The 22,033-nt window shown below is 38.2% G+C and overlaps 1 protein-coding gene across 2 annotated transcripts in view; it reads left to right on the forward strand.

Moving 5' to 3' along the window:
- The window catches only part of cacna1ha (calcium channel, voltage-dependent, T type, alpha 1H subunit a), a 58,319-nt gene that overhangs the window by 3,101 nt on the left and 33,185 nt on the right, over window positions 1-22,033 (forward strand). For both annotated transcript variants that reach the window (XM_079611656.1, XM_079611657.1), the window contains exons 4-8: window positions 6,323-6,482; window positions 7,618-7,930; window positions 10,178-10,270; window positions 11,008-11,785; window positions 13,998-14,353. In XM_079611656.1, coding sequence (XP_079467782.1) covers window positions 6,323-6,482; window positions 7,618-7,930; window positions 10,178-10,270; window positions 11,008-11,785; window positions 13,998-14,353 — 1,700 coding nt within the window. The remainder of the gene's footprint in view (window positions 1-6,322; window positions 6,483-7,617; window positions 7,931-10,177; window positions 10,271-11,007; window positions 11,786-13,997; window positions 14,354-22,033) is intronic.

Below are 22,033 nucleotides of genomic sequence, written 5' to 3' on the forward strand. Positions count from 1 at the left end.
ATATGATGATTTGCTGCTCAAGAAACATTTATTATTATACCATGGTCTGTCTGAATACTAAATTCTGATTGGCTGTGCAATAAAATGCACAGCTAGTTCCAAGTCAGTTTAATCAGCATTCTATATTAATGCGCTGCTTTCATTGAAGCAAACACACACATACGTCACTGACTCACACTCAGACAGCATACACTCACACACTCAAAGCTTCATTGCTAGAGAGACACTGAACAGACACAGGTAATTCACACACACATCTCTCTCTCTCTCTCTCTCTCTCTCTCTCTCTCTCTCTCTCTCTCTCTCTCTCTCTCTCTCTCTCTCTCTCTCTCATTCAAATAAAGTTAACCTTACTGCACTACTTTATCTCTGTCTGATTTAAAATGGAACGAATGCAAGATCTAACGAGTCGTAGCGGATGAACCTAAGTAACCACCATTTTAACCCTTCCAGTCAAATTTAAAACTGCAAACATCAATAACAACTGTTCAGTGCTGCATTCAAATGACCATGGTATAGACCTTATTTAGAGCAGCGCCATGTCAGGTATGAAAGCGATGCTGTGAGGGATAGACTTTCCATGTTTTCATTGGCATCCACTGTAAAACGCTGTATAAAGTTTCTAGATCACTTATCATTTTCCACAGCTCATGTTGTCTGGAGTTAGATTGTCTTGGAAAGATATTTTTGCAGTGTTTCATCAGCGGAACAATCCAAAAGCCCATTAAATAACAGTGCAACCCACTGAAGAGATGTATGTCTATACCTCACAGCCTCGCTTTCATTCCCGTTAAATAGATGGCGCTGCTGTGAATAAGGTCTATTAATAGCAGGATAATCCACAGCTAGCTGTGAATTAAACAATTTGAATGCACTTGATTCGGGTGGTTCTTTGCCTCCACGGCATGCATTAAAATTGTTTAATTCACAGCTAGCAGTGTATTATCCCTGACTAATTATCAATGTTGAAAACAGTCGTTCTGCTTACCGGTAATATTTTGGTGGAAACCCTGATACATTTACATTGAATAGAATGCTCAAAAGAACAGCCTTTATTTGAAGTAGTTTTTTTGACAATGTTTGTTCAATTTAATGCATCCTTGCTGAATAAAAGTATAAATTTCTTTCAGAACAAAAAAAAATATTTAGACTTATAGGTATATATGTATATAAGTGTGGTATATAGACTTAAAAATCTTGACAGCATACTTTATATAAAATGTTTTAAAACACTGCAAGAAAACCAACCCCCAATTTGTTTCTTTGCAGTGTTTTTTTAGGGAGCAAACTTTTAGTCCACTTGAATTTCAAGATTCCCTGGGCAGTGCACTCACTACTAAACTAGGGGGTGAATTGAGACACACCCCTGGAGCTGTAGATTTTAAGTATGAGTAAGTCTGCTCCACCACATCAGCTTTAATGACTTTGCTGTTGCCCAGATGGAAGACGAGATACCGTGATTTATTTGTCTCGGCGGAGTGTTGCCGCCAGCAGAAGTGCTTTTAGTATGCAATGATATTACTATTCGCTGGAGCGAATTGTGGATGTTACAGTAGTTTGAGTGCATGTGTGCGTCTCCGTTGTTTTGTTATTGCCGACATGCCATCTCACACCTGAAGCCGTAATTCAAATATCAAGCTAGAAATGCTTGGCAGAGCGATTCTCTATCTCCCCTCTATCTGTTTACCAGAGAGCGAGTTAGCATGTTCATCCTCTTCCACTGACCACGCTTTTCTCTAGGGGGCTCATTAGAGTGTCCGAGCGACACTGTGGCTCCACGCTGTCTTTGGTGGGAGGGATGCAGGCCATCGAGAGGATGTTCACACTCAGACAGGCCCATTTAAAGCCCTCTCCTCCCCATATCATACACTCAAATTACATCAGTCACACACACCCACATCAAACACATTAGTCACACGGATCCACCGGATGAATCGCTTCTCTCCTGGGGCACTTCTCTCAATGATGTTTGCTGATGTTTTTATGCGCATTTGAGAGAGCAATGCAGTGTCTTTTTGCTGCTTTTCACCATTGTTGTGTCATCTCAAGAAAGCAGAGTGATAGACAGGATTGTTTCATCTTAAATGAGAATGAGTACCTGTAGGTAACAGGTTACTCATTCTGCATGAAACATGCTGAACGGTGATGCTCTCTGGCTTATCCATTCTGACAGTTTTTTACACACGGTCTTAATCACTGGGTCATGTGACAACTGAATTACATATGCATCCATGCCTGTTCTTTTGCTCTTTGTTTTTTTTTGTTTTTTTTTGTCAGGGCTGTCAATTGATTAATATAATTGATTGTAATTAATTTCACATAATCTCACATAACATTTCAATTGCAGCTAAATATATGTGCACTACAGAGATGATCTCACTTGCACAAAAATATAATCTGCATATTGTTCAATGACAAATAACTTTATGGACCCCCCACCATCACATACTTAATAGATTATACTTGTAAAATTACTTTTGTCCCCTTAGACCAACCTTAGGCTCATTGGAAAAACATACCTCTACCTCAATTTTTTTTTTGGCAAAACAAAAAAAAACATACCTACATGCAATTCACAGCAGTTTCTAGCTGGAATGAGCATTAATGACAGTAAAACACCAACAACTTCGTTTCCACTCTCTGAACATTTCATTTCCGAACAACCAACTCAATAATATATTGCCAGATTCACGTTCATATGTTTCAGACAAAATTAAACACACTTTTAGCACCACTTACTGGACATTTCACTTCGAAAGTGTTGCAAAATTTCCCCAATGATCCTAGGTTGCCTCTGACAATCATCTAATGTTTGTCCAAATTACATTTCACTTCTACAGCGGGGATTTTTTTTTTTTGTAGAGACAATTAATAAATCCCTTGAATTAAGTATAGTAATCATTAATTCAGTTTTAATAAATTCTAACATAAAAACTTTTGCTCTTTTTAGTAATCACAGAATAGAATAAAGCCGTTATATAATGTCAGATTTAATGTGTTAACTGTGCGTAATAAAAATAACAACATTTGAGTTCAATTAAATGCATACTGTACGTACGTTAATGTGCTAAATTTGACAGCCATTGTTTGTATTCTTTAGGACAGTGGTAATATTTAACTGCCTGAAAATTCTGATGTGAGTTTATATTAGCATGTGAAATACATTCCTTAAGCTTTTCCTATTATGGTAATTCTCAGCACTACACTAGAATTCTGCATCCAGTCTCAAGAAAATGTGAGTGTTCCTTGCCTGCAAAACAATGATACTGTAGGGTGTTGCAGGACATTGCTACTTGGTAGCTGAGGTGTTGTGGGTGGGCTGCTAATGTGTTTTGACTGGTTGTTAGCACATTGCTATGTGGTTGCTAAAGTGTTCTGAGTGGTGGTTAGTGGTTGTGGGAATGGATTTGGAATGGGTTTTTGTTCAGTGGTCTTAATTTTCCATTAAAGTTAGACTCAGTCAGTCTCTACGGTCCCTCAGCAGAGCACTTAAAATATGCAATTTGTCTGCTCTGTTGAGCATTATTAAAAGTGGGCCCAATTTAGGTTAAAGGTGTCATTCTACAACATAAGGGCCCGGTTTCACAGACAGGACTTAGATCAAGCCAGGATTAGGTCTTAGTTCAATTAGGGCATTCAAGTAGCTTTAATAAACGTGCCTTAGGAAAAACAACTTTAGTGGTGTGCATCTTGAGACAACAATGCCATTTTATTTTAAGATATGTCAGTGCAAGTTGCTTTCAGTTAAAACAGCTCAAACATGCATTTTAGTCAGGGACTAGCTTACAGTAAGCCTTGTCTGTGAAACCGAGGGAAGTTTTGCCTTTTGATCTACATTTCACTATATACACTGTAAACAAAAATGTTACGGTTCTCTTAACTATTGTTTTAAAAAAATGTCCCAAGTAACCTTACTTGGTCCCACTTATATTAAGTGGCTTTAAGTACTATGTACTTACATCGAAAAATATGTACAATGTACTTATTGTGTTCATGTTTTATTGTAAAACACTTTTGCTGCTATTGCGGTGTGATACGGGTAGGGACAGGTGTGCTGGTATGGTCAAGTTTAAGGGTGGGATAAGGTGTAAGGGAAGGGTCAACTGTGTAATTAATTACAGCAGGTATTTTAAATATATAAGTACAATGTAAAAACATGTATGTACACAATAAGTCCATTGTATCAAATTATTAATTTCAATGTAAGTACATAGTACTTAAAGCCACTTAATATACCCATTACTTTGTTTTGTAAATTTTAATTTGTAAAATGCAAAATGACTCATTCAGGCAATAAATTCATTAAATTCATCAAGTCAGCTACATGTAACCGAGCTGTATCAAAAGGTCACACTTAACTCCCAAATATGCCACCGGGGACTTACAAATATATCATTTAACTTTCATTTAAATGTTAAAATCCCATTTTGGAGTTCTGAAACGTATGCCAAAATATTAAAACCACAACCCAGCACTTAAAATATTATAGGTTATACTTAGCCTGTGGGAAGGGAAAGAAGCAAAGAGTCATCGGACCACAACCCACAGTTTTAAGGGCACATGCACTGATATCTAAATCACTAACATGTAACTTAATAAATGCGGTGAACAATACAGGTCACTTGATGAATAAACTTCATCTCGATGTCCATGTAGTAAATAAAACCTCAAGCCCCCATGCAGTGAAGAAAGGGGAAGACCCTGATGACCACAGAGGACAGATACTCTCACTCAGGCTGTCTCCTGAAACACAGAGAAAAGAATCAAAAACTCCCCTTTGAACAATAACACAAAATAAACCTTAGCGGTGGGCTCATCCTTATCCCAGGTTTTAAAATCACACACTTAAACCAAATACATGAGTACAACATAAACACAAAGCCAAAAAACAATACAAAACTAAACAAAGTATACATAATAAAACTAAAATAAACCATAATCAAAATAGCAGGGCCTAGACATCAGAGGTCCATATGTACACAGCTCCACAATAAAACATCTGTACCGTACTCCAAAAGTGGAACGAAAACCAAATTCAACGTGATATTCCTCACTGCTATTAGGCTAAACATGGCGTCCTCAATCCTGCAATTAAACCCAATAACAGCTCACACGCTCACATTTATGAACCAAGGAGTTACGTCCCTCGATATGGCACTTCAAGGTCACAACACCGGAAGTCAGGAGAAAAAAAAGTCACGAAATTATGTATCCTATCCAACCTCGGGCCTATATATGTATAGGGCCTATTTATAGGGCCAAGCAAATATGTACTCCCCACACTATGCACCATTCTTATTTATTCACAAGGTCACATATATATGAATATATATATATATCTGTCAGGGCCACTATCGTCAAACACGATTAACAAATAGCATACAGTTTGGATTGGCGGTATGGTTCTGTTCTGGGCAAGAAGGAGAGCAGCAATACCCCCCTTAGGGTAAACAGAACAGAACCAACTTGAATGTATTGCAGATTTCATTCATTCAAAATTTTAAGTACAACATAATCGAGAATTTATTCTGATTCAAGGGGAATCAAAATGCCATCCTGACTGACGAGAGGAGGAGCTGGGGAGGGAGGAGGGTAATTAGCTCCTGAAAAACACGATAGCTCCTGATAATACTGAAGGACCTTATATATGTATACAGTGATAGGTGCTGTTATCTGTGCACACAGCCTCACACACTCGAAGCGCGTTCACGCAGAGAGAGAGAAAGAGAGGGAATGAGAGGAAGGCTCTTATCAGGCAGCACTTGAACACCGAAACACCTCTTTTGCGTTTACTTAAGCTTGAACGGACACATAGACACAAAATTATGTCAAAATACCCTTCTCTTATGTCATAAGTGAACAGTTGAGAAAGAAACCGTATGTGTGTCAGTATATTCGGTCCGTGCATTCGGTCTTAAAGTGACAGCAGCCTAATATTCGCTGTCTGTGTCATTAATGTTAATAAAATAAACATAAAAACATCATCATCTATCCTCGCTCATGACTCCTCAGGAAACTTCCTCGCTCCTCGTTCCTTGCGGTGCAATTAGAGAATTGAGATGTCCTTCAAGTTGGCTGAGTTCGATTGGATTCCTGTCACAGGTTTGAGGACGTAGGAGCGAGGAAACAAGGAAGCATCAATTTGAGTATTGAGAAGCACCCATTGTCTGATTAATCCATACACTGGTCTATCCACAATTTATACTGATACTTTGATAAATAAAGCATTGGATGTTATGCAAACCATAAAAGCAGTATGGAGTTAGCACAGGATAATTAAAATGCTGTTGCGTCTGTGTTCTCTTGTGCCTTTGTATTTCAGGTATGAGAATACTGGTGACTCTGCTTCTTGATACTCTGCCTATGTTAGGCAACGTCCTCCTGCTGTGCTTTTTTGTCTTCTTTATATTCGGCATTGTCGGGGTGCAGCTGTGGGCTGGACTTCTTAGGAATCGGTGTTTCATGCCAGCTGACGTGAAAGCGTAAGTACTGTCCTGCTCTTATCTAACCGGCAGCCTTCTTCCCCTCTTCTCCTCTTTTACCCTCTCTCCGCTGGGAGCATGTCAGCGCTATCAACATGATCCAAAGTGGCAGCCAACTGTTGCCAGCAGCAATGGCATTTCAGCCACTGACAGTCTTGTAAACTGAACATTGCACCCTGGTGTCAAATCAGTGGCGAGCATTGGTCCCCGAGCACTGAAGGTACACACACCTCCAACAAAGGTACAAGAGTAAAACAACATTACATAAAAAAGTCTTTAGAGGCATTGATGAGTACAGACTGCAGTCGTCAAAATGGGTTGAATTATAAATCGTATATTTTGATGTAATGGGACAAATTGGTGCTCTGTAAGTGCATGTGTTTGTGTAATGGCCCCTGTGATTCAAGGGGCCATTACACAAACATTTTCATCTGCCAGTTCTTATTTAGCATGAAATATGAGCTAGCGACATGTCCTGTTCTGAAGTGTTTTTCATTTTATTGAGATTAAATTATATTAAGCAATGGGCAGTAAAAGCAGAGTTTTGACCCTGTTCAGCCCTTACATGCATTCAGTTGATTTAATTTTTTCTTAGCAGAACCATTCGTGACATGAATATTCCCAGGCCTTCCATGGCATCAGAGTATATATTGTTTTAATAACAATGTTTGACCGTCATGTTCTGTTTTAAATTTAATTTGTTATATGCTTGGGGGTTCCAGGGTCCCCAATGATGTTCATATAAAATAATATTAGCAATTTAGAAATGTTCTCATTTAAAACACATTTTCCAAGTTTGTAGAAAGGTATTCTTTGTGTCCGGTTGGTTTCAGATGGTTTTGAACAATGTTTATACAATTTTCAATTTTCCCCCATTTTGGAGGAATCGCACCACATGACATTTTACAACCTGAACCAATCTTGCCTTGTCATAAAAAGGTCAAATATCTGATATTTTAAGAGACTTAATGACCTTGGCACGCAGTCCTGAGGTTCTGCAGGGGTCCTCAGTCTCATGTACATTAAATGACTAATGTAAAGATAAGGAAGAAGCTGTGGTCTCTGAGCATATAATGTGACAGTTACAGTCTGTTTTATATATATATTTCTCATTGTTTTTCATGTGTTTCCACAGCCTTTATAATCTGTCGTTTATGAGTCCGTACTACATGAATGAAGATGGTGAGGACAACCCCTTCATCTGCTCCACCAATAAGGATAACGGCATGCTGCGCTGCAGTGAGGTGCCCCGCCTGAAGGAGGGTGTTGAGTGCACTTTAAATGCATCTCCACCGGGACATGCCTACTCGGGCCTGGATGGGACCAGCAACAGCAGCTGTGTTAACTGGAACCAGTATTACAATGTGTGTGAGGCCGGGGAGCTCAACCCGCACAAAGGGGCAGTGAACTTTGATAATATTGGATATGCCTGGATTGCGATATTCCAGGTACGTTCCTCTTGAAATGGTGTTCTGTTCAGTTCTGTAATCCGGATCTTTTTTTCACATCACTGATGATCTTTTTGTTGGACGCTGTGGGAATGGAAATGCATTAGTAAGCATCAATGTTCTTTTCCCTGAAGTCAAAGGCTCTAGTTATTCGAAATATAGATGAGGCTTTTTACAAATTTTTATTGCTCAATCTTCTTCTTGAAAGGACAAAGTCTTGTTAAGCACGCTCCAACCACACCAAATAATTGAATCTCCAGTGAGCAAATGTCTGTTTTAGTCATTTCTGCCCCTTTCTCGGAAGGAGCTCTGCAAAGTGATGAGATTTTTCGATGGGAAAGTGATATCTTGTATCACAGCCTGTGTAAATTAGATAAGAAAAGAATAAGCATCACGCTGCATATTTAAATCATCAGTACTTTCAATCCATCCTCATCAGCAGAGTTGAATCACCACAGACGGACTGATGGCACAGACCTCTGTTAAAGTGTATTTTAATATGCGCAGTCATGCTCTTGGTGGAGGGCCCACCATACGGACATATAACGAGACCCATTCTATGGAAATTAATGTCGGTCTCATTTGTCCGATCATTACAAGTGGGTCAGTCACATGGCGTCCCTTTTGGCTGGGCTATAATGACAGTAAAGGTTATGCAATTATAAAAGAGGGCCTTTTCATCTGTGTCAACATGATATTTTAATAAGACCTGGATTCTACTCATAAGATGACACCCCCGTGAGCAGGTTATTGCCTTTTATGTCCAGATAAGCCTTCTTATATAATGATTACTTTAAAATTAAACTTACACATACCATGCCATCATATATTTTTTATTTCTTTTTAGAAACTATATTTGTTTTAAAGTTGTTCCAGATCCAGACTTACAGTACAATCTTCAAAAATAAAAATAGATAATAAAAAAATAGGTTTTACATTTTAAGTCATGAATTGTAACATGAATAATATTTTAGTTTTTTTTTTTTTTTTTTTTGTGAAAATGGATTTAAATCAGTTTATATAAAGAAAAGAATAGAAAAGAAATTTAACTTGTGAGCAAATATTTTTAATGTCTATTTGTAATTCTGCAGATATTTTGCTAAATTATGTTAAAAGTTTGAAAATATGAGTTAATTGTGTGTGTTTGGAATGCATAAAATGCTATCTATGAAAGTTTACTTAGCCACAAGCCGGCAGTTTTATTCTAAAAAAAAAAAAAAAAGTCAAATTAAACACCTGCCACATAAGGAAATATTCAAGGATTTTCGTGCTATGACCAGCTGAAAACAATCCAAGTAACAAGTTTTTGTTAGTCTGACATCCAATAAATCCTGAGCCCAAATGGACTCTCAAGCAATATTTTGGAAATTATGCCTGGCTGTGTACGGTATGTAAAAAGAGGCTATAATAAATGATGTTAAAATTGTGTGTCTAGCAGTACAGTCCCATTTACAAAATGTAAATGTGGCTAAGTTTTGAATCAGCTATTTTAAAGCCAACTGTGTGGATCCACTGTTGAAATCAAGAAAGAAGATTCATGTTTTTGTTTTTATGTGAACAACAGAAATTTGTCTCTTGTTAGACAGCATAGAAAGAATGAGAAAAACGGGGGTTCACACATGAGGTCTAATGCTAAATGATACAGCTGGATGGGAATGAAATGCAGTGCTGCAGGCGCAGAGCTTCCAAAGCAAATGACTCAATGCTAATAGACGTACCCCTGCGCTACTACTTTTACTGCAATCAAACTAACAATCAGACCTCTGGCATCACTCTGTACCATGAAGACTTTGCTATATTTCTCTTTGATTGATATGTCTTTATCTATAAAAACAACAACACAGACACACACATTCAAATTGAATCCCTGGGAAGAAACAACTCTTCCTCAAGAGCTTAAGTGTCTAACAGTGTTCAAGATAAAAAATTAGACATGTCTTAATCTGAGGTAAGGTAATTTATTTAAACTTTACCTCAGGTCAAGGTGTACTACATTTAAATGTGTTTGAACTCAATTATAATTTTCAAAACCTTGCAGAAAAAAAAATACAATAAACTTGCAGGCTTTCCATTCCCCAGACAAACTCTCAAAACTCTGTGTTTGAGCCACCAGCCATCTGCACAGTTGGAAATGAGAGCCAGTCCCTTGAGACTGCTATTGTGCTGAGCCAAGCTCAAACTAATGATCACTTGAATCTTCCAGCTCACAGCAATTCTCCTAATTTCTCTTCTGTTTTTTTTTTGCAGGTTATTACTTTGGAAGGATGGGTGGACATCATGTATTACGTTATGGATGCCCACTCCTTTTACAATTTTATATATTTTATATTGCTTATTATAGTAAGTATACTCTAATTTAAATTATTTCATAATGTCGGCCTGTTTCACACCGTATACATGAATCGAGTGCAATAACAGGAAAGTGGAATTTACTGAATTAAAATTCAGACATATGTAACAGGTATAACATTTCAGGAAATGATATGTTCCTCAACCCTGGTCCATACATTTGTTAAATATAAAGTGGTATATACAAATTTCTACGTGTTCAAATTTCAAATTGACATTACAAATAGATTTATCTGTTTCTCAGTGTGACCTATGAAAACTTAAATTGAAATTTTGCATCCTATGCGTCTTATTTTGGAATTCAAAGTTTTAAATTTGATTTTAAATTTAGGAAATTGAATTGAGAATGGGTATAAAATTGCAGTTAAGTTCCTGAGTTTGAATTGAGCAGAACCCCGGTTAATAGGGATGCCAAAATATACAAAACCATACTAACACTGATAATGATAAGAAATGTTTCATGAGCATCAAACCAGCATATTAGAATGATTTCTGAAGGAGCATGTGAGTAATGATGCTGAAAATTCAGCTTTGACATCACAGGAATAATTAAATTTTAAAATATATTAAATATTACTGTTAGTGAGCGTAAGAGACTTCTTTCAAAACAGAAATCTTGGCGACCCCAAACTTTTGAACTGTGGTGTATGTGCACCACTTACATGTGAGGTGTAAAACAGGCTCATCTCATGTTCATGGTAAACTACAGTGACCTTTGTGTCCCTCAGGTGGGTTCCTTCTTCATGATCAACCTGTGCCTGGTTGTAATAGCAACCCAGTTCTCAGAAACAAAGCAGCGTGAGAACCAGCTGATGCAGGAGCAGCGAGCATGCTACCTCTCCAACGACAGCACCCTTGCCAGCTACTCTGAGCCGGGGAGCTGCTACGAGGAGATGCTCAGGTACATCAGCCACCTGTACCGCAAGGTGAAGCGTCGCGCTTCCCGCATCTACAACAACTGGCAGAGCAAGCGCAGGAAGAAGGTGAACCCCAACAGTGTGCTGAGTGGAGGAGGAGTCACTGGCGGCGGGGTCAACGGTCACAGCAGGCACAGGGGTGGCGGGAACTGGGTCCGTTCCATCCACAACCTCATCCAACAGCACCAACGACAGCACTGTCACCTCAGCAACGGCAGCCCCAGTCCTGTGGTCTCTACTGGGTGCGGCGAGGCTCTGGAAATGAGGTCTATCGCAACGGGGCCGCAACTGACTGTGTCCTCTCAGCCAACCGGCATGCACAATCTTTCTTCCAGGACTCAGTCAGTGCACAGCATTTATCAAGGTGACTTTCACGAGGCCCCACAAGGGCGAACGAGCGCCACGGTGGGCGTGCCTCCGCTCGGACGACTAAACGGGGGTATGAACTATCCAACCATCTTGCCCTCCCTCATCTGCAGCTATACAGGCAGCAGTTCAGCTGGGAAAGGGAGAGGGGAATCGGATGAAAATGCAGGATGTGAAGCGATTGATCCCTTTGAGAAGCTGCACCAGCTCATGGGCGAACATAGTAAGTTTTTCATAGTCATTGTTTCCACTTCCAGGCTGTTCCAGTTGTCCTCCCCCTGCACAGCCTGTTTCAGGACAATGAAAGGCGTTCTGTGAAGTGATTGTCGGGCAGCCCTTTACGAACGCGGCAGAAAATCAATACCTCAAATGTTAAAGTCATTAACACAATCTTTAAAGGAGTGCGGCGGCAGCCAGCACTCCACTAGCGATTGTGGCTATCAAGCCCTTTGAAATCCTACGTCAACCGTTGATTCCTTGTGTTAGACGGAGGCAGCAGGCTTATTCTGTCACTGGAAGGAAAAGATCAGTTGGTTTTCAATGATTCAGACTACTGGTGTTTCTAGTTGAGTAGTATTAAAGATTTAGTTCACCCAAATATATAAAAAAAACATAAAAAATTAAAACCCATATAACTTTTAATTTTTACCACACATTCACATACTGTTTACATACAGTATATCCACATTACTTATATCTGTAAGGCATCTGCTTTTTAGAAATGTCACTAGTTTGATATCTATTAAATTATTTTATGTTCGCATTTTTAATTTGCATTCAAGTAAACAGTAAATTAAAATTCATATACAAGTTTATGCACTATAGGCTGAGATTAATTTTCTGTTTAATGTTAAGTCAAAATTTGACTTTAAAGTTTAAGTTTTGACTGTCTCACACCGAATAAGAGGCAAGGCGCTGGCATGTGTTCATACGACACTTCAGGCAAATGTTCAAAATTATGAAAGATTTGGAAAATGTGAAAGATTTGAATGGAAATGCAGCAACTGGTTATTTTGTGTTTGTAACCAATCATAATGGGAAATTGTTAAATGCAGAGGTGCAGATTTTCATTGAAAAATAACTTTTTTTAAATGATAGATCACCAAAAATTGACCTTCTGTTCGATTTTTTCAACATTTTTTCAACATTTAATCACCCTCATGTCATTCCAAACGTGTATGAATTTTTTTTTTTTCTGGAACATAAGAGAAAATATTTTGAGAAATGTTTCAGGTTTTTTTTTTTTTACATACAGTACAATGGAAGTAAAAGGTAACAGCACTGCTTGGTTTCCAACATAAAATCATACATTCAAAATCATACAGGTTTAGAGTTACATGATGATCAGTAAATTATATTTCAGAATTTACCATTTTGAGTGAACTATCGCTTTAAATTATGCCCTGTTCTTCACATAAAACTATTGTATGACTTCAGAAGACATGGAATATAAAAATATGTTTTTTGATAAAAAGACAATTATTCCTTTAAATGTTTGACACTTATATGAGTTCAAGTGACACATTTACTGCAGGAGCAGTACATTTTGTCCCAGTACTATACTAAATAGTACTACTATATAGTGCATTTGGTTTTGCATTATATCGTTTGTTCTGCCCCAGATAATCAAAGCATCTCTTTCATGCCCAAGCCAGTTTTCATTTTTATATCAGTCTGAAGCAGAATGACTATTTGTGGATTTCTGTCAACAGGAATGTGCACTGCATGTTTACTTCAAATTCACTGCCTCTGCCAGCAGTAATTTTTGATTGCTGCTCGAGTCACCTCCACTTCAGCTCATTACCACAGACTAAAGTGGGCCACGGTGTAAGATTATGTCCTCAGGAAACACATTAGTATAAGAGTACAGCCACAGACATACTCTGATTGGACCGATTAGTTTTATTTAAAGTAGTGAGATCACAAGACCAAGAGAGGGCTCAAACAGAATGCATCGAGCACTGACTTGACTGTGGCTAGAAAAGTAAACTGTTGAAGTAACTGATTTTATTGGTTTGACTAGTAAAGTGGAACAAATTAGGTCCAGATATGTGTAATCATTCATCACACAAGATCTGTTGATGTTTGAGTTATACGCCAGGTAGAATAAATCATGTGAAAGATTTAATTTAATCATGATTTAATTTGATTTAATTTGATCATGTTCCTCCTGAGAAATGTCCTCAATCCAGAAGGAAGTAATGCACAACAGAAACAGATAAATTAGCATTCAGTGTTAGGGAATGTTACTTTTAAAAGCAGTTAGGGTTAGGTTAATATTACAAATTGCATTATAAAAAATACATAATTATGTTACAGTGTTACTTTTTATGTGAAGTAATGTTTGGGAAACAATAATGTAATGTATTCCTTAACGTATTGAAATGCATGAAACGCGGTAACTTGTTGACTGATTGTGTTTTTCCCCCGTGTAGGCCACAGTCGTGTGCTGTTGCAGATAGCTGGTGTGGTGCCCACTCAGTTGCTTCTGGAGCTCCTGAGTTGCCCGTATTGCTCAAGGGCCCTGGAGACCATGGATCTGGAGTTCGGTGATTCAGACTACTCCAGATCAGAAGGGGACGTGGTGTACGAGTTCTCCCATGGAGCAGAGTTCAAACCCAGCCGTGCATTCCATCATAAAATACTGGAGAAGCGTAACCGCCTGGCTCAGTTCTGGGAGGACTTCCGGGACCGATTGACACGCATAGTGGATAGCAAATACTTCAATCAAGGAATTATGATTGCCATCCTTATCAACACCTTGAGTATGGGGATTGAACACCATGAGCAGGTGAGTGCAAGTGTGGGTTCCTTCATGAATTTTCTGCTGCAAGGACAATGTATTTTGTTGGCCAAAACCCAAAAACAAGTTATCATTTTTGCACTTCCGGTTCTGTTGCCATGAAGACAATGGGTTTTAAATGGGCTTTTGGCTAAATGCTTGCAATTAGGTCTTGGTTAACAAAAGCTCAAGACATTTTTACATTTTATTCTATGACCTAAATACAATGCACTCAAAAACAACGTGGTGTTATAATGATCTGTGGGGTATTTTGAGCTGAAACTTCACAGTTTTAAACACATATTACATCTTATATAAGGGGTAATATGTCCCTTTTAAAGCTTTTACAGTACTTGTCTTCGAAAGAGACTGCTGCTAACAAAATGTAGCTAAATATATGCTACAAAGGATGTCAGAGAAACGTCATCACACAGAAACAGGAAAAGTCCTACTCACTAGTCTGCCTTTACAGCTTTGTTGTGTTTATTAGTAAGCTCTAGCAAACCATTCTCACTCAAACTTTCAAATAAAATGTTTTTTAAATCAAGCCCAAACGAATTCCCAGAAGCTGTAGTTAATTTAAAGCCTACATTTAGCTTTTTATTTCTGCTTGATGTATTTAGGAGGGTGATGCTAACTTCTAGGTTGGCCTAACAAAAATGTGCCATCACTGTAGCACTCTATATTGATTGTTGAAAAGGAAAAACATAAGGATGGAAGTCCCCCTGTAGTCAATCATTGTATCCCTTAAAACTCATCTTTGATCACCAAAATCAGATATTTGAATGTTTGAATACCTGATCCCCTCGCTCAATTTCACTGAAGTTAATGCTTGGCAAGTGACCATACCTGTATGTTTGAACCAGAAGCTGATTCAGAAGAAGAAGTGGAAGAGTTAATTATAAAGGCTCGTATACAAGTTGATGTATCAGAATGGTAATGTGTTTTATGTATTGCTCTCTACAACGTCGGACACATAACGGTAATTAATATGAGTAGCCTTTTGCTTGACTACGTTATCAAGCAGCTAATAATGTGTTGCTAATGTTCCATCTCAGAGTCAGAGCTGCCTTCTTACAATCAGTATCCTTAGAAACGCTTTGAACAACTTAGAACGACAGTGGAGAAAGACATATAGGTCATCATGACATGATAATATACATAATTCACCCGCTATATTGCTAAATGTACCCGATTTTTCATATCAACAGAAATATATACCAGGATATCCTGGCTTCTCTTGAGACTCCACTGCTTCACAGCATATAGTTAATGATGATTTGCTAAAGAAGCCCATCCACAGGTTGACTAGACTACCTTTTGTTCCAGGGTTCCCACTCTTTTTCAGCGATCATTTTTCGGGACTTTTCCAGGACATTTTGAATTTTACTATGACGGGAATAAAAGACAAGGATCACGCCCTAAAGTAATATATTGCTCTCTAAATCTTTAAAAGGCATACAGTTTATTGCCATGAATTAACTATGAAATCACTTTTTATTATGAGCTCTTAATCAGACATCATGACTATGGAAGCTGTGCGATTTAGGGAAAATATCTAATTGCGATTTTTCGGGACAGATATTGCGAATTGATTTGTGATTCAATTTTGCAAAGTCAAGCTTCAGCTCAATATTCTCAATAGTGTGCAGAACACATTCTAAATTAAAGTAGTACAACATGTACTATGGCGCCAGGGGGGCCGCAGCAAGTTGGAAGAAAAAAAAAAGAAGAAAACAAATTATAGCATTATAATAATTTGTCGCATAGCCTATCTGAACATTATACTTTTAATGCTAATCTGTTAGAGATTAGGCGACCGGCCAATCAGTCTGACATATGCAGATTTTATGCCGGTCAAATGCACTCGGGTGCCGCATGATTAACATCGCGCAACATCAGCATCACACGTGCACACGGAATGGACATGTAGGAAACCTCGTGAATTAAGGCCGTTTCACACCGCAAGCGTGAGCAGCGCGGATTTTTTCCGGCGTGCATGTTAATCAATGAGTGCGTTCACATCGCGAATGTAACCCCTACACCCGGGTCCTACTCACCCCGCTCCGTGCAGGTCTTGAACCCGGGTCTCCGGCATGAGAGTCAGGCGTTCTAACAAGGAGGCTAAAGAGCTCTTACACGAGCAGGAGCGTGAGCAGCAGTGAAGCGGGGGTTTTGCTGCGCTGCTCACGCTCAATTAAAGTGAAAGCACACTTTTGATGGACAAAATAAATATGATTTCACACAAAAAGGGCCTAAAATACACATTATTTGCGTGTGTTTTGACAAGAACTGGAGTAGGCAATGTCAGAAAAGAAAATGAAAACTCAAAAATATTTATAGAAAATGTACCCATTTAAACTCGTTTTTATTATTCAGTTTGGGTAAAAGTATATGGTGTTTTATAATAAAAAAATATAGAATATAAATATTTGTGTGTGCTGTAAAGTGGTTTGGAAAATGAAATCGGAATCGGCTAAAATCTGTATCGGCAGGTCAAACTCAATGAAAAATCGGAATCGGCCTAGAAAATTGTAATCGGTGCATCTCTAAAATCTTTCTGATTGGCTGGTATCAAACACCATCACATAATCTGATGTTAACAGATGTTTTATTTATTTATTTCTACATTTGCCGTAGTATTGTCGATAGGTTCAATAACACATCCTGCAAAAGGGGGGCCTTGGCCAGAACCTAGATGTATTTGGGGGGGCCATGTCATGGAAAAGTTTGGGAACCCCTGGTCTAGCAGATGCAGAGTGCCTTTCTATTAGTGTTAGTGTCATGCATTTTGTCAGCTACTTTTATTTATTTTCAGTATTCTTAGTCCTGTGTCCAATGTACTTTTTAGTTTTTATCCGGTGTTTTAGGATCCCAAAACTCAGAATCCGTTTGTATCGAAACGCTGATAAGATACAAAGTTTTTACGTATACAGCTAAACGCGTCTCCGTGTGGATGAGCATTTACACTTAATGCACACATCTATTTTGACATCAGAATTTTTTGTCCCATCCAATGTCAATCTCAATCAATACAATTTTGGATTAAATCCCGCATTCATTCGAAAACTTTTTTCAAACTGCGAATGGGTTCTCGCCTAAAGAAAAAACGAATAACTTTTTTAAAAATAATTTTCCAGGACAACAACAAGATTTTCCGGGACATTTTACACTCTCTCTAATTTTCCATATGGTTTCCATGACTGGAAAGTTTATCATCAATTATCCAGGTTTTCAAGGTTTTCCTGGACGAGTAGGAACCCTGTGTTCACTGCAGTTTTAAGGAGAACATACTCAGCAATGGTGTTGACTTATGAATTTGCACATGGTTTGTTTTAAAGCATATTGAAAACACCACATAGACATATAAACAACATTAGAAACTTGATTTTCACCACCGGGGGTCTCTAGAGGGGTGGTTGATTATGATTTCACTTTTCAAACTTTAGTTAGTGTGTAATGTTGCTGTTTGAGCATAAACAACATCTGCTAAGTTACAACGCTCAAAGTATAAAGCAAAGGAAGATATTTGCTTTTAAAGAAATAGTTTTTTAAGGACTACGACAAACGCCTGGTAGGAGCTAAAGGAGCTTAATCCTGGGTTAGTGACATCATTAAAATGTACATAAACCCCGCCCCCGGCAACACGCAGTCCATGTTGAGAAGAGGAAGAGCACTGTTGTAGTCGAGCACATTTGTGAGTCAGCTCAAGCTGTCGCATCTGTCTTTTCACATGCAATACAGTACGTGACACAAATGCCATAGCATTTCACTCTATACTATAGGCATCTTACAACAGTTCCCACACAAGTGATTTTATAGATTATCATGACAGAATATGCTAATCAAAGACTTGAAGATAGTTAACTCCACATCAGCAACATAAATTCATCAACTAACCATTCAGAAACGTCCTGTTGCATTCTACATGTTGTCACTTCTTCTTGAGTCTCTCCATCATTGTCTGAGGCAGAACAATTTCTGACATTTTAGTGCTTGTCTGCGTGAGGTAATCGGAGCTGCAAACACACACAAACACACACACACACACACACACACACACACACACACAGAGAGAGAGAGAGAGAGAAAGAGAGACACACACACACACACACACACACACACACACACACACACACACACACACACACACACACACACACGCAAGCTCTTGAAGATCCGCCCTCTGTGCCAGGACTCCAGGAGCACCAGCTTATTTGCATTTAAAGGGACACACACGAAACAACGCGTTTTTACTGACCCTCAAAAAAAGTATCCACTCATAAAAAAATTATCTGTGGGGTATTTTGAGCTAAAACTTCATATACACACTCTGGGGACAACAGAGACGTATTTTACATATTGTAAAAAGGGGCATGATACCACCCCATTAATAACTGTTAATAAGAAAACAAAAGTCCTTTGCAGTTAAACTGACTATAATAATGTATTCCCCAGCAAAATGTCATTGTGACTCGAGCAGAGGTTAGCTATTTACATGAACAGTGATGAGGATTCAAAGCCTTATTGAGCAAAGAGATCTCCTTACATAACTGTGTTGTGCTGCAATGCACCTCTATCTCTCCTCACCATGTTTTTGGGATGTTACTACTCATGGTTTCGCACCCAATCCTGTAGTTTGACATTTAGCCAATCTGATAGAGGTCTCACAGTAAGGAATGTGTGTGGAAGCAGTACTGACATTTTCTGCAGCTGGTTTTGAGGATAATATTGAGGAATTGAGTCTTGCGTATAAAACTGAATAATTGTATGCAGGGGGATAAAACATTTACCTACACTGTTGTAATAGTAATAAATACTTAATCTTGGATTTACAGTAAGGATGGCCCGAGGGCCAACTGGCGGGGTTTCGTTAGTTGACTCAATTGACAAGATACACTTTTTTTATGCCTTGCAAACAGAGATGTACTTACTGTTGTTGTAAATTCGATTGATTTAAATGTCATCAAGTTTTCTAGATTTCTAACACAAATTAAGTTTTGTCAAAATTTGGGTTATGCGCAACAAACTGTATTCGACATAGTGGGTTATTTTACAAACTGTAAAACGGGTCTCATCGCTTCCGGTTCTGGTCTTTACTCTTTATGCATGTGCGTCGTTAAATACAGAGCCGTTTTACTCAAGATACCTTCAAAGGAGCGAGTCCATCGCATATGCAGATTGATATCTAAAAGTTTTTTTTCTTTTTTTCTCACCAACATTTACATATTTAAATCGAATAAAACAGGAAAAATAGCTGATTACCTTTAAAGTCATAGCTATTGCTGTCAGTTTGTAGAGCCGCGGATGCAATGAGACCTGTTTTCCTGTTTGTTCATGTGACATTCAGCATAAAGCCTATTGCATAAATGGCTTGTGATAAATGATATTGTTACTTTGCTAAAAGGTGGTTTGGAGAGTGATTGGTGTTGAAATAATGTTTAGCTGCTCTGGTAGAAATAAATTTCAGCTGCACCTTGACTTTTTTCACCATTGAAAGAGCAATTTTCACTATAGGAAGCTAGTGTGCTAATAATAGATCTGAACAAACCCTTTTATCTTACATTTAATTATGTGTGATTATATATGATGCGGGGCCAAGATAGCACATCTGCTTTTGAAGTAAAGTCTTTAATCGTTATGTTACTTTAAAGAACAGTTCATGTTGTCTAATTAACCCGAGACATGAAATAAGGCTCTTTTAATCCTTATTTGAGAAGCAGAAGAGGTGAAAATTGTTAGCAGACATTTGTTATGGTGGCTTTGGGGTTTAGAGACTTCCTTCCTCTGAGATTCTTAGATCCATTTTAAAGAATTAACATGAATTCTTCAGTAAAATGTGTCTTGAGGAGGGACTACTTTTTTAGGTTGAAGAACTTGTGATTATGTCACTAATGGCAATGTCAGTGCTTTACAGTCAGTTAAATGAGTTATGCTTTTGAGTATGTCTGATAGTAGCACATAAGAATCTATTTAAGTCGCTGTCTGCTTGCCTAGTCTTCCATAATATGTGTATTTTTTAATGTATACATATTTTTCCAGTTTGAAATTATTGTTGGCATGTCAAGTCAAGTCAAGAATATTTGTATAGCGCTTTTCACAATACAGATTGTATCAAAGCAGCTTCACAGTATTCAAATAAAATAATAATAAAACGTCCATGTTTGGTAATGCTAATCAATAGTAATATTGATTGATTCATTAAATTGAATATCCCCAACTGAGCAAGCCAAAGGCAACAGTGGCAAGGAAACGAAAAACTCCATCAGGTGACCCAATGGTGACAAAATGTCACAAAAGCTGATTCCATTTCAGAGTATGCAATGTTATTGCGAGGTTACTTCACTACTGAATCTTTGTTAATTGTAATTTTGACTTTGTATTGTAATTGCAACTTTATTTTTCATCTGAGGTGGTAACAAGCCTTCATAGTCCACATGCATTAAATTAAAGAACATAAATGTATGATATTATAAACAGGATGTTTACGGAGTAACTGCCGTTATTTGAAATCAATTGTTTTAAGGCTTATCCATATACAGTAGGTGTTTGTTCCGTTATTGGGAAAAATTGTCACCAGTCGTAATTGAGGGAGGATTACAGTAATGAGATAAGGCTCGGTTCATTGATCTATGTACTGAATGCTCTTGGCATAGTGGAGAGAAAGATCAGCAACTCAGCAGAGTCTCCACACTCTCGAGTCAATCAGCCCCCTAATCGGATTTACATGGGGCCACTGACAGTCTTCATTACTGCATTAGTCAGTCACCCCACTGAGATAACTGTTCACCCCATCACCGAAGATGCATGCATGTCTTGACTGCACATACTGTTATTTCCCTTTGATAAAAATTAGGCTGAGGGGCTGACATGAAATTCTTTTGGGAAGTTGACATATCCTGCAGTGTGATGTGCTATTCTCCTTCTAAAATTATTTTCAATTCAATTCAATTCAATTCAAATTTATTTGTATAGTGCTTTTCACAATACATATTGTTTCAAAGCAGCTTTACAGAAAATGCATTTCAGAAATGTACATAGAAAAATACAGTTAGTTAATCATGTATTAATTTAGGGCATAACATATCGCCGGCGTTGGGTCGTCTCTTCACAGGCGTCGAGTCGTCTCATCACTGGCGTTGGGGCATCTGAAGTCTCCATGAGAGGCTGGATACATAACTGGAGCTGACGAACTCTATTCAACAAACAATAACAACAAAAAAGGCAGATGGGAAATAATTAGCGTAGCTGCTGTTCATAATATGAATGCATTTGATCTGATTTAACTGTAGTATAAAAGGTATGAGATGCATCATGTGAATGCTTGGCTAAAGAGATGCGTCTTTAGTATAGTTTTAAACTGGGAGAGCGAGTCTGAACATCGGACAGTATCAGGAAGGCTATTCCAGAGTTTAGGAGCTAGATATGAAAACGCCCTCCCTCCTTTAGTGGACTTAGATATCCTAGGTAGGCTTCTGGTCGTACCTAGGATATCTAAGTCCATTAAAGCCATTTGTAAGTCATTTATTGGCTGATTCCCCTGAATGTGTAAACACAGTGACTCAAAACATTGCTCTGTTTGTTTGAACATCCTGATTAGCACAACATAGCAACAGTTGCTCAACCAATGGCACGAGTTTGGGGCAGGGCTATATGTTTCTGCCACCAATGGCAGTTTTTGGTTTTAGG

Source organism: Phoxinus phoxinus (genome assembly GCF_949152265.1).
Source record: "Phoxinus phoxinus genome assembly, chromosome: 1".
Taxonomy (NCBI): domain Eukaryota; kingdom Metazoa; phylum Chordata; class Actinopteri; order Cypriniformes; family Leuciscidae; genus Phoxinus; species Phoxinus phoxinus.